This window comes from Lygodium microphyllum, chromosome 15, assembly GCF_053477565.2.
Source record: "Lygodium microphyllum isolate KBCC chromosome 15, Lygodium_microphyllum_v1.1.10, whole genome shotgun sequence".
NCBI classification, from domain to species: domain Eukaryota; kingdom Viridiplantae; phylum Streptophyta; class Polypodiopsida; order Schizaeales; family Lygodiaceae; genus Lygodium; species Lygodium microphyllum.
Window position 1 is genome coordinate 140,245,868 of NC_141149.1, and position 13,722 is coordinate 140,259,589.

The window sequence follows — 13,722 nt, forward strand, 5'->3', positions numbered from 1 at the left end:
CATATACAATCTCAGGGTTGGCTTTAATTCTAAGTTTGAAGTTGTTTTGTGTGTTGACAGAAAATGGTTTTCTTCGAGGAAACACTTTCTTTCACACTGTAGAGCTGGTTGTTGAATAGGGCTAGCATCAACCTCGACTTCACTCTGCTTCCTTGTGCGAGCACACTTCACTTCTCAAATTTCTCTCCTTCAGAGTTGTTATCCTCCATGACTGCATCATGCACGTCAAGCTTGCTCCTACAATCTTTTGTGCTAAGCTCTATGCATTTGTTTGCATGTAGGGGCTAGACACGCCATGGCAATGAATCCTAAATTTACTTTTTAATGACGATTTATTATGCTTGGAAAATAGTAATGAGCACAAATGTGCTTAAAGGTTTAACTTTCACACAACCTGGACTTGTTCAAAAGTTTCAATTCTCATGCGGACAGCTGCAAAAGTGTGCTTTGGAACTTGGAAGGTAGAACGCAGGGTCTGGATTGGTTATGCAAGCGCCTAAGGCCTCTGGCGCTGGGCAGTGGCGGTACGTGAACAGCTTTATAATGAATTATGAAAGGGGGGGGGGGGGGGCGGCCGGGCTCGCTTGCCGGCACCTCACAGGTAAAGAAAGCGCTTTTCACCGGGGCGAAAAGTGTGTGAGAGAGAGAGACCTAACCGGCGATAGAGAGCTCCAGCTAGAGAGAGAGAGAGAGAGAGAGAGAGAGAGAGAGAGAGACTTTTACGAAAAAAGAGAGAGAGAGAGAGAGAGAGAGAGAGAGATGCGATTCAGTAAGCGTCTTTTCAGTTGAAAGAGAATGTTAGCTAGAACACACGAGGAGAGAGAGAGAGCAGCGACAAATCATAATCTCATTCTTCCTCTTTTTTATCGCTGTCCTCCTCTGAGTCCTCTCTTCTCTTTCTGCTGCCCAGCTCGCTCTTTCTTTAGCAAGATCAATTGAAAGCCACGGGGCTAAGGCCATGGTTTTGCGACCTCCTCTATGCTGGTTTTTGGCAGATTACCCTGGACTGTGCAAATGCTCCCGATGGAGCATTTGTCATGCCCCTTTTAGAAAGGTTAGAGCCTGAGGATCCCTCCTTTGATCGATCAGGGTACTTCAAAGGTCAACCACGGCCAGTTTAACAATGAGGCAGGGTCCGGTGTGCAATTGCGCCTCAGAAGCAGATTGATGTGCTTATTCAGGGTCGTGGTATTGAGGCTGCCCCTTTGATTCAGCATCATCGAGCTGCCTCATCATAAATGGTGCTGCAATGGATGGATTACAAGACGGGGCTGTTGATTCTAATGGAGCTCAGCTTTTGCAGTCAGAAATATTTCAGATGGCTGTTGATTGATTGTAATGGAGATCAACTTTGAGATCAGAAAGTTCCAGCTGGGACCAATGAGGCCCTCATGGTTTTAACAAAGCGCATCAGGAAGCAGGTGGCTTGGGATGGTCTACTCAGGAAAATACTTGTACATTCTTTGCAGGACTCTGGATCTTCGCAGGTTTTAACAAGCCTTTTATGAAGCAGGCTTCTTGAATATAGTGTGTGGGCTATCGATTTATCAGATTGTCCAATGGTCATCGACTTGATACCAGATTGTTGAGGCTATAGTTTGAAAGTTAGCTTGGTTCTGCATGCATGTGCTGTGGCAATGATGTTTCAAGTTTGCATGGGGTGAGTGTCATCATACGCTTCAGTAACATATGATGGAGAGGGCTTATAAGCCACCCAGCAGGCGGAGATCGGATGGAACCAGATTTGACTTCAGCCTTCAGTTTCATGCCAGCCGGGTAAAGGAGATCCTTCTGTTTCACCCTGACCTTGCCTGGTTGTATATTGTTTTCTCATCCTTTACCCTAATTGGCTGTTTTTTCAAAAATATGCACTCTGAAGCTGGTTTTCCAATGCTGATCCTTGAGTTGACTATCAAAACTGGATCAGGTACCGAGTTCAGGTTGGGACAAGTTGGTAGTCTCTGTACTATCATTTGAGACAGGTAAAATCACAGTGAAGACACCAAGAGGTCATGTTCGGAATGGCACTTGCCAATGGCTGGAACCTGTGATTGAATCCACAAAACTGACACAGGACCCCTCCACGGGAGCTTATGAGGATAAACTGTATAAACTTCTGGTTCAAATGGTGGGATTCAATGACATGTACAGCTCAACTACTTTCATTTTGTGCAAAGCAATATTCAATTGCCAAACTGTTATATGCAGGGCTCTCTCCGAGTTGGCATATTGGGAGAGGCGGTTATCAATCTTTCAGATTATGTCAATGCCAGTTCACCTGATTCCATTGCATTGCCTTTGAAGAACTGCTCTGCCGGAACTGTACTGCATGTAGGTTGGCGAAAGCAGGTTTTTTGCTTTTAGGTTTCTTTCTGAAGTTTCAATGAAGTTTGGCTTTGTAAAGTCATTCTTTTAATGTTTGACCAGGATAAGGATTTGTATGTGGAAGTAAAGGTTTGAAAAAAATATTGTTGTTGTGGCATTTGGGCTTAAAGAAATCTGGTGGTAATGAAATTTTGAGAAAATGACATCAGGAGTTTTTAATTTCTCTTTTCCTCATCCAGACAAGACTGAATGACACCCTCAAGCATGGGATTTGGTACATTTGTTAGAGTAGTGACAAGAGTTGAAAATACTTTTCTTACGGCTTTCAAGAGTATTGCAATGGCATCTTCTTCAGCAACCAGAGCTTGAACGGAAGCTCATTGACCCATCAGACCCTTCATGTGGGAAATGAACTTTCCCAGGTCTTCTCCTTGTTTGTATTCCAAGCTAAAGAACTCTATTTTGAGGAAGATTTTGAAATTCTTCCCTGCACCATACAATTTCTCGAGCTCATCCCACTTCTCTTTTGTAGTTGCAAGCATCATCAGTGGATTATGACACATAATTTTCTTCCATCAAAGTGATTATAGTAGCTTCTGATCTTTGAGAGTATCTTAGGTAGGGGAGCCTTGTTTGGTTGGTTTTTCAGCAGCTCAGTCTTCCTTACATCATCAAAGAAATGATGATGGTCGTTCTAAGACTGTTTAGTCCCATTCGGATGCCTACAGTTATAAAGAAGCTTCTTATCATGTTAGTTTGCCTCTGTGGTCTTCCTACAGTTGAAGTTCCATGCTTAACATATGACATGTTGTGTGTTAAGGGAGTTGGGTTATGCATTATGAATACAGATGGATGCTGTACCTTATAGTTGTGATGATGTGGTGTTGTGATATGCAGGAACCCACAAAGCCTAAGATTTATCAGCTTTTATGATCCTCCTTACAGATGCACAGAATGTATATGTGTCACAATATATTTGTTCAGTCTTAGGGGAGCAATTATAATTTGTAAAGGCCATTTCTGCACCTCTGTTTTTATAGCTTTAGGGCGGCTAAATTGTGAATCATATGGGCTGTTTCTTGATCTCTGATTCTATAGAAGCAAAATGTGCCTGGTACCTTATTTTTTTTCTTGACCTGGTTGGTGTAGACTCATGGTGATTTAAGCGGTTTCAATGTGGGTTTCTCATTTTTGTGCAGGTAAAAGTCCAGTGCTTAACACCAAAAATCAGCTCAAGGTATGTTCTATCTTTCAGAGAATGGTTGAAGCAACAACAATCTTGTCCTTCATGCAGGAGCTTTGAGACGTGATCTGTTGAACCATAGGGAATTGGACCGACGGCGTAATGCTAATCCGGAGCAAGAAGAAACTGGTTCTGAAGAGGATGCTAGTAGCTTTGAAAATCAGACACGGAATGTAGGGGCGTCAGCAAATCAAGTTTCAAGTGCTCAGTCATATCTGATGAACCTGCAGGGGCAAGCAAAGGTAAATTTGCAGTCTTATTGTTTGATTTTATTGTGGTGTTTTCATCCTTATTAGTTTATATTCTAGAAGCATGCGTGCATTGATCCTCATTAATACTAAAAACTCATTTTTTGCAGACAAGGAGATCCACTTCTCCCACTAAGCTGCAGAGGGTAAGGTTATTTCCAACTACACTTTGGATTGCTCCGAAGGCATGTTGATTTTGCTATCCATAAGTGGTTTTGTCTGTGAGGTCTTATAAAATAACTGGGACTTTAAATTGGGTCTCATATTGCTTTTTTCTATAACCGACTGGCTTCTCAGTACAGGGTCTTCTCAGCTTGTAGTTCCAAGTTTTGGAAAATTTTTCTGTTAACTCTGATAATGTATAAGGCTTGCTTACCACTAGAAGGTTTTCTCAGCTATGATAATCTCATTGACTCCATTATGAACATGGAAATGCAGGATGGACCTCCATCTAGACCAGCATCACGCCATAGTTCAGATTCCACTGATTCATTATCATATGGCAATGACTTGAGTGATAGTATGACAAGAGATCTGGATGCAGTTCCAACCTTGCGGCGGCCTGCTTCCACTTCAAGCCGAGACTCTGGCAATGGCCAGGACAGTGGTAGATCCTCCTTTGCACCAGGTACAAAACAGCCAAATGGAGCAGCGTACACAGCTAAGGGACAGAATGATTCTTACAACTGGCAGAATGAGCACGTAAACTCTAATCTGGCTAATGGAACTCGTACCTCATCAGGCTTATCCCAAAAACTGGAGGCAGCTGAAGCAACTATTCAAGAGCTACGGGGAGAGACTTTAACATGGGAAAGACAGGCACGCAAGTTGAATGTAGAAGTGGAAACTCTAAAGCAGCAGCTTGTGGCAGAGCAGAAGAATGTGGCAGAGCTTAAGATTGAAATGTCTGCTGTTGAAGCTGAGCGTGATGGTTTGAGATTGGAAGCTGAACAACTAAAGCTGTCTAAATTGGGTTCCAGAAGATGGGATGATGAAAATGATGATATTAGGTGGGAATTAGAAGAATCCAGACGTCTGATCAGAACACTGCAAGAAGAAGCTAACTTCCAAAAGGAGCTCACAGCAGACCTGCAGATGCAACTTCGTAAGACACAAGATTCCAACTCTGAGCTTGTTTTTGCAGTAACCGAGCTCGAAGAGAGCTTGGATTCAAAAATTAGTGAGGTGGAAACTCTTGCAGACATAAATAGAAAGCTGAAAGAGCAACTCAATGAGCTGCAGCATTCAAATGCAGAACTTACACATATGGTGACTGAGCTTGAAGAACAATTACTTGCAGACAGGGAGATGGGCCATCCAATAACAAAGTCTGGTCAAGGCCACATCCAGCTTGGTATGGATGAAGCAGAAATTTTCAGGAAGGAGGCTGAATGGGAGCAGAAATTTAAGGCAGCTCAGTTTGAGTTTCTGCAAAAGTTGGCTGATAAAGAAGAAAAACTTGAAGCCATGGAGGCCAAGCTTCGGCAAGCCACCTTAGGGGACAATGATTTCGATGCAGATGATACAGAATGGATGAAAGAACTGAGCTCTGCAGAACAGGAGAGTACACTGAAGATCATGGAAAAAGATGACATAGTTGAAGAGCACACAATCAAGCTCGATAATCTTGAGGATAGAAAGGCGAATGAGCTCATCACTGAAACTTCAGACAAAGACTGGTTGAAGATGGTAGATGCATTGAGGAGAAAAATGGAGGAGCAAGAGGTAGATTGCAAAGAGCTAACAGATGAGAATATGGAGCTTTTTCACAAATTAAGCACAGCCAGCAAGGAGCTGGATTCTAAAAGGGCACAGATTGCAGATCTGGAAAAAAGGCTAGAAGGGATGTTGATGAATGATGCCGGGGGATCATTAGACAAAAAGCAATCCCTCATCAATGAGCAGGAGTTCCAACAGAAGCATCAACAGAAGCTGATGCATTTACAAGAAGAAAATGCAGAATTCAGAGAGCAGCTGAAGCAAGTCATCGCATCAAACAGAAACCTGGAGGCTATGATTGATGAATTGCAAAAACAAAAAGAAGAGCTGGAGTTACAGTTGCAATACTCATCAGAGAATCTTAAAGCAGATGATAAGAGACATGATGCTTGGATTAGCGAGCTGTACCAAGAGTTGGAGAAGCATAAGGCCTCTGAAAAATCTTTGGAATTGGATCTTGCAGAACGTTGCGTTGAAATTGATAGACTTATTCAGGAGCTGGCTGATCATGTCGCCAGTGAGAAAAGCTTGGAAGCACAGCTGAGAGAAGCTGAGAATGCAAGGTCATCGCTGGATACAAAGCTTCGGGAACTGTCAGAAGAAAGGGGTCTTAATAAATCACGTATTGAGGAGCTGGAATATCAGCTGCCAATACTTTCAGAAGAAATCAAGCTACTCAATGCCTCCAAAAATGAATACCATTCGATGGTTCTGAAGCTAGAGACAGAAAAGGCAGATATAAAAGAAAAATTAGATGAGGCACAAGATGAAAGCAGAGGTTCTAGGGAAAGGCTGGAGGAATTAGTTGGACAGATGACTGCATTGACAACTACTCTTGATTCACAGCTAGTTGCAAAGAGAACATTGGAGAGGAAAGCTGCAGAACTAGAGAGGGATAAAGAGGAATTAGAGACACAAATTGTGGATTTAGAAGAAATGAATGTGCAACTTTCTGAAAGGATATCTGGTCTTGAGGCACAGCTTAGGTATATCACTGAAGAAAGAGAGTCTTACAAGCTAGAGATGGAGATGGCTCGAGGTTTGAGCCTTGACCATCAAGCTGAAATCAGTAAGCTTGAAGCCAGGTTACAAGACACTTTGAGCGAACATCAGATTCAATTGACTGAGTTGGAGAAACAACATACTTTGGCTTCACAGGAAGCAGAGAACAATTCCAAGGTGAGGCAAAACCTTCAGCATGACCTTGAACAAACAAAATTCAAGTATTCAAATTTGGAACACTCTTACAATGAGCTACAGAAACTGGTAGCAGACCTAGAGCGGCATCAAACATTCTGTGAGCAGCAGTTGCAAAATGCATCAAATGAATGTGGATCATTAAGAGCAAAGTGCTTGATGCTGGAGGTTGACATAGTGGAACGCCAGAAGGACGTTGAACAGAAAGATCTCGCTTTTAAGGCTAAGATTGAAACACTTATAGGCGTAAATGATAATTTGGAACATCGCACAAAGAAAGCAGAGGAGTCATTAGTTCAGTTGCAAGAAGAAAAGATTGCTGCAGTGGATCTTTTACAGAGTGAACTGCAACGAATCACTGAACAACTATCCTCGACCTCTGATGAAAAAGAAAATCTGGCTTCTCAGGCTTTGGTGGAAGCCTCTGAGCTGCGTGCTGAGAAAATGGAACTGGAGGAGAACCTCAAGCATATGCAAGAGAAGGTGAGAGAAATGGATGAAGAATTATCTTGTTTGCAGAAGCGATTGGAGCTCAAGAATGTTGAGATGACAAGAGAACTTGATGCATCTAAGAGTATGCAGGCCCACTTGAGTCAAAAGGTGGAGGAAATGCATTCTGTTATAGAACAACTGACTGCTTCTGGAGAAGATGATAAATCCAAAGTTCAGGAGCTTGAGAGGTTGTTATCTGGCTTGCAAAACGAACGGATGTGTCTAATGGATGAGAAAACTGTCCTGAGCAATCAAGCTGTTGAATTGTCCTCAGTCAAAAAGGAGCTGAAGAGTGTGAAAGATGAGATGGAACAGAAGAGTCTTGATAAGTCTGCTCTTGAGTTGTTGCTAAAGGAGACAACTGCTCAATGTGCCAATCTGCAGCAAGAAAAGATCACAACTGAGGAGAGGCTCAGGGCTGTAGAGGTTTATGTGTCTGAAGTGGATGAACTCAAGCGACAGAAAACTGCTCTAGAGGATAAATTAGTTCGTTTTCAATCACTTTTAGAAGCACAAGAGGCAGCGAAAGTGCAGGAAGCTGAACGGCGTAATGAGCTGATTAGGCTTAAAAGGCAAATGAGCCAGGCCCAGCGCAAGCTGGTGGAGCAAGAGGAGGAAAAAATCGAATTGCAGAGGAGGATTACCTTCTTAGAAGAAGAATTGTCTCAAAAGGTTGATACTTTAACTAGAACAGAAAAGCAGCTGAAGGCCCTTGAGGCCTCAGGGGGTAGTAAGAAGTCTATGGACAGGTCAAACAGCAAGCTGGCTTTTTCTTCACCTTCGAGAGACTCAAAGGAGATATTGGAGTTGCGCGAAAGGTTGAGATTCTTGGAAGTAAGTTGCTCAATATTTCTGGTCTCATTATTTGGACTTCTATCTGATTGTCTTAAGTTGCATAGATGAGTTCTCGGTTGTCCCCCCTGAAGAAGTCAATGTTCCTCTTTTATCATTATTGCTTGCATGGTTGCTTGTTTGTTTTATCGACTCCTCTTGAGTGGTTGTAGGAAGATGGGAGGGCAAAGGAAGAGGAATTGAATAACATTAAACAAGAGTATTTGGAGAAAGAAGCAGACCTCCTTAGAAAGATTGAGTATCTTGAGCTGTCAAATGAGCAGCTTATAACTGGTCTGGCTGACTCAGGGGCAGACCAATTGAAAAATGAGGTGAGCTTTCTTGCTTCTTTGCACTAAGCACTCAGCAATTTTTCCTTCTTCCTGTGTAGTTGTGTTGTTTGCATTTGTTTGGCTCTTTGTTGATTTAATTCATGAGCTCAGTTTCAGTACATGTTTTGGCTCTATTCCTTCCATAAATAGCACAACCACGATAATATCCAAAGCAGGTTATTTAAACAGATTTGAGCTGTAGCACAAGTGGTGAGCTGAGAAAGATGAGAGAACGTGTATAGTAAACTTACTAAGATATACTGAAAAATGTAAGGCTACACTTCACCTTGGGCTTGGGGCTTGTTGCAACATGAGTACTGTGATGTCTATAGAAATGCGTATTTAGGTTAAAAGATGAGCCTACATCCAGTTGATTGAAATGTTATGGAGATCTTGCTATCCATGCTCCCTATGGGCCAATAGAAGATATACTATGCAAAGAAGACACACCCTAGATCAAAGCTCTTGGTTGTTGTAACCCAACCCAAATCATATCAAATCCACAACTGTGGATCTTGAACCCAAGGGTCTAGGACTTTGTGTCATTAATGCAGTTGCTTGAATTGACACATCCATTGGACTACACCTCTGCTAAGGGCACTTGTCATGGCTGTGATCTTTTTGTTGGCACTCAATGCATTTGTTCTCCTCCCGCAGCCATTGTGTCTCCTGACGTGCAGTTGCCTCTTGGAAGAATTCTCCCTTTGCACCATCCTTGGACTCAGCCTTTGCACTAGGTGGCTAGTGCAGTGCTGATCCTTGGCATCACAATGTTGCATTTTTATTCTTGTGTTTGCTGGCTGGTTGGTAAATCGACCCTATTCTTGGTGTGCGCTTTTTACCTCCACACTGATGTAAGAAGCTGGGAAGAAGATATATTTTAGTGTGCAGTTATTCATAATACCTTGTCACATTGACATAGGTATAAAAGGGGTGAGACATGCAAATTTTCATATCTTTTGACATTAATATATTTACTGTCTCTTACCTCACCTCCTTGTTCACAGCTTCTATGGTTTCTCTCTTTTCTTTCCTAACTTTCCAGTCTTTCTTTCTCCTCTGTTATTCTTTCTCTCACCTCTCAATTCTTTCCTTGACAAGTGATATCAGAGCATAAGCTTTTGACCCATTTGATTTTTTCATTTTCATACATATTTTCTCTGAATTTTCACCATTAAATTTTGGACAGCATGTATAGGAGCCACATGGTAGGTACTTGCAGGTGTTGTACTTGGAGTAGAGACTAATCTTGGAGCTTTGACAAAGAGCTTGAAGAGACTTAGCCAAACCTTGCTAAAATTGTAGGGTTGCATCCATTATAGGCTATTTTGAAGGTAACTTGGTAAAATAGGGGTTAATTGAACTTAGGAGAAGAACAAACTGTGGTTACTTTTCAAAGAGGGGGTTCTCTTTTCCCTTTCTTGATACTTCCCAGCAGGTTTTATGGAATTTTCAGCAAAGAATTCACTCTACCTCTTAGACGTTGATCTCTAGAGGCTATTCAACACTTGTATAAGGTTCCTCTCTTCATTCCAAGTAGGGACATAACCAATCACAAGAGCGTCAGCTGTCTATGGTGCTTCAAAAGCAGCCCGAAAAAAATGGCACAATTTTAGTGGGTTTGGCTGATCACTTATTGCTATGCTTCTTCCGTGTCAATCTTGCACATGAAGGCTTCATTAAGCAACAAAAACCTTCTCTATTGAGCATTCATTCTAGTCCTTTTGGCATATTTCTTACTCTTTTAAATCCTAGCAGTGCTGTCCATGGACAGCCATGAAAGATTTAGTCCAAGCTTCAACTTCTCTCAAATTTCTTGAACATTCTTTATCATTTCAGCCCTGGACTCACTTTAGTGAAGTTTCCTTGAAGAAATTGCAAAGATTGAGTAAGATTAGCCAAGATTCAACCTCAAGAGTTTCCATGGAGTCAAGATTTGGAAAGAATGGGTTCAAGGCTTCAATCTCAAGCTTCTGAGGTGTTAAGATTCTTTTCAAGTGTCCAAGGAACAAGGATTGAAGGTTATTTCAGTACATTGAGCAACCGGAGGCTTAATTAAGCATTTGGTATTATTCAAGCCTTCATCAATCTATGCAAGAGGTATTTCTCTTCAATTCTTGATCTCTCTCATCTATCCAATTGTTGAGCTTCATACATTTGATTGAGATATTAAAGAATTGAATAGTTTCCATAAAATTTCAGCCCATCATTCGTTAAATAAGCCCCTTCAGGGAATGTATTACTTGCTTGATTTAAACAATGAATTAGAAGCTTTTATTTGAGTTTTCAGTATTACATCCAATCCTAATTGTTAAAGAACCAATTGATTGGTTAAATTGCTCACTCTAATCCAATAATTTGTTGATGATTGTTTGATTCACGGCAAAATATATCATAATTCATTGTAAAGGGTAAGTTAGCAGTGAGTCAATGCATGGTAAGATTCTCTTCCGTTCATTTTGCCAACTTCAATCCTATTGCATCTCATGGAATGAGCTGAATGGAAATTTCAATAATGCATATCATGTTGATTGATTAGAGTAGCATATCATTGCCATGTTGAGATTCCCCATCGAGGAAAAAGGTGGATGCTGGGAAAGATAGTGGGACAGAGAGGTGACTCTCCCCCACTATTAAAGATCCCAAAGAGGTGTAACCAACCGACTTGGGGGGGGAGACTTTGTCCACCTCCCAATGATTCAGAGCTCATGTAGAGAGCCTATTTTGTCGTTTTATCCCTCACATAGGTATTGCAAGTAGAGAATTGAAGATATAAGCACTCTCAAAGATTTAAGTCTCTTAATGATCAAAATAGGGTGAAACAAGGCTGTTACAACATTCCCAAACAAAAAGCCATTTGTTGGGTCATAGAACTAATCTTGCTTAAGATTTTCTTCATGATCTTCAATTTTAGCATGTGTACCCATAGTTTGATCCTCAATTTCTTTCTCAGCAACATCTTTACGGACAATCATATTGTAATCTTTAGACTTAGTATAGATCCTTCTCTTTCTCTCTCTAAAGAGATCCATAGGTATAAACTTGCCACTATTTGTTGAATTATTTTAAAGTCTATTGTCACCTTGTTTAAGCTTAAATTTATGGGTGATTGCTGGCTTTGAAATGCTGTTCTGCCTTGAAGCATTAAATATGTGATATGTGGGGACTTTGCGAGGTTGCCAAATGAAGCACTAGATCCATGAAAGTTTCCACCAAAGTTCTCATGCCTATTTAGAGCCCTTCTCTATCCAAAATCGACATAGATAGGGATATCCTTCTTATGCTTATGAGCATATCTTTCAACTAATTCAATAGCTTAGAATAGCATGGTTGGCCTTTGGGCAATGACATCAACTGATAGACTAGCTCTAAACTAGCTTCTCATAGGGTTTGAAAGCCCTTACGTACAACCATTTAGGTGGAAATAGGGTACTTGTAGGTTAAATAGGGTGTAGACTTGGACAATTCAGCCTCAGAGATCGGGCTACAGAATTTTCTGTTGTAAATCTATTATAATGTACTAGAGCTCATCTCGAAGAGGGTGTCGTTGGCTCCGCTTTAAATCAAAAAGTTTGAGAATTGGAGTTTTCTAGGTCAAGTTATAGCTAGTTTACTGACAGGGGAAGTGAGGTGCCTCCTCCAAAAGACTCGAAGGAGTCTTCTTAGTAGTCGACCGAAATTCATATCCATGCACATCACCATCTAGTCTCCCCATGGGAAACTTAGGACTTAGTTGAACATGGGAATCTCAGTTCTACTTCATAGGGGAAGCGTGGACAAGTCACCCCTAACAACAATCTAAGGCCCACCTAAGAAAGACCACTTTGTAGTCAATCAAAGGCAGGAGTGAGGTTAACAACACCACACTTGGTTCAAAGAGAGTGAGAGATGAGGGAGAGTGTAACTCGATCCCCCTATTCATAAGGTAAAATCTCAGCTCCGGTTCCCTAAAACGGTGTTAAACTTGGTAACTAATCCTATCGATATTGGGAGTGTCACGATTTAATCAACTCTATCTAGTGTTGAAAAGTTACCCGACTTATCGGGTCCACCTAGCCATAGGCATTCGATCGTCAACATCGAAGCCTCCCACTTTTCTTGATTGGGTTTGCTTTAGTTTTCTAATTAGCAAAGCATACCACCATGCTATTTGAACATATTAAAAAAAAAACTTCTTTTAATTACTCAATTAAACTGGGTTCGTTAAACTCAATCTTTAGCACATAATAAACAATTTGGAAATCAAATACTTTATTTCATAAGAAGCAAAACCATCACTCCGCAGAGTGATACAAAACTGTTGTTCCATAAAAAGATATTGTTTAGCCTAGGATAGGACCTTTCAATCTTATAGGACTGGGATGTATGTGATCGCACTTTGTTTGCGGTCAATATGAAGCTTACTGGTTTAGAGCTCCTCTAAGCTTTCCTGAGCCTCAGGAGCCGTCCTATAGAGCAGGGGTACTTATCACTCGGCCCTTTGCCCTCTCAGGTGCTTGAGTGATCAAAAATAAAAAACACCTACCTCCCTCGAGAGCATAGGACTCCCATCCGCAAGTGAGTTTTTCCACACTCCGCAGAGTATTTAGGCAGCATTGGGTTGGGGATCCCAACGCCCCGAGCCACAATTCACAACTCGTTCGGCTGTTACAAGCACGAAATCATAAGAGATAATTCATCATTCATAAATCCAATAGCGGACATAACCATAAAACATTTTTAATACACTTGTCAATATATGCGATGCATAGAACTTATGCCTCTCATCAATTCCCGTGTTTTTTCCTAAAAAGCAATTGATAATACTAAAATGCTTTTGTAAGTTTAAGTACGTTCTAACTAATCGTAATCTATGTAATAGACTTATCCTATGGGCTTTTCTAACATTACTAACTTATCTCTCATTTTATCGTAAGATGCAAAAAGCAATAACATAGAATTATAAAATTAGGAAGTTGTAGAGTTAATAGCTTAAAAGTAATTCTTTTTTTAGGTACTAAACTTGATTATCTCCGTTTGGCCATCCATCGTGATTACGGGTTATGAGCGCGATCTCGGTTTGTTGTGGAATAACCGGTCTTTCGGGTTGAATGGATTTGGAGGTAACTTCCGCTTGCGCTTCAATAGTGCCTACTTCCTCGCGTTGGGGAGCTCTCCGAGCATGACCTCGCTCTGCATCTCGACGTCTTTTAGGAGCCATGGAAGAAGCTTGATGGATTTGAGCAGCGCTTCTGTGTAGGTGTGCAGAGAGAGAGAGGCTTAGCTGATTGCAGCAGAGCTTCGTCGCGTCAACAATAGAGAGACTTTTTCTGTAAGGATTGTTGCTATTATTATT

General features: G+C 41.2%; 1 protein-coding gene across 2 annotated transcripts in view; it reads left to right on the forward strand.

Moving 5' to 3' along the window:
• Positions 1-785: 785 nt before the first annotated feature.
• Positions 786-13,722, forward strand: part of LOC148025138 (uncharacterized) — a 57,667-nt gene continuing 44,730 nt past the window's right edge. The window contains exons 1-8 of one of the 2 annotated variants that reach the window (XM_087694868.1): positions 786-1,776; positions 1,928-2,128; positions 2,209-2,331; positions 3,525-3,562; positions 3,651-3,810; positions 3,927-3,962; positions 4,255-8,058; positions 8,229-8,387. In XM_087694868.1, coding sequence (XP_087550994.1) covers positions 1,690-1,776; positions 1,928-2,128; positions 2,209-2,331; positions 3,525-3,562; positions 3,651-3,810; positions 3,927-3,962; positions 4,255-8,058; positions 8,229-8,387 — 4,608 coding nt within the window. In that variant the 5' untranslated portion in view covers positions 786-1,689. Of the gene's footprint in view, positions 1,777-1,927; positions 2,129-2,208; positions 2,332-3,484; positions 3,563-3,619; positions 3,811-3,926; positions 3,963-4,254; positions 8,059-8,228; positions 8,388-13,722 lie in introns of those variants that run through there. The other variant, XM_087694869.1, reaches the window with a different exon arrangement.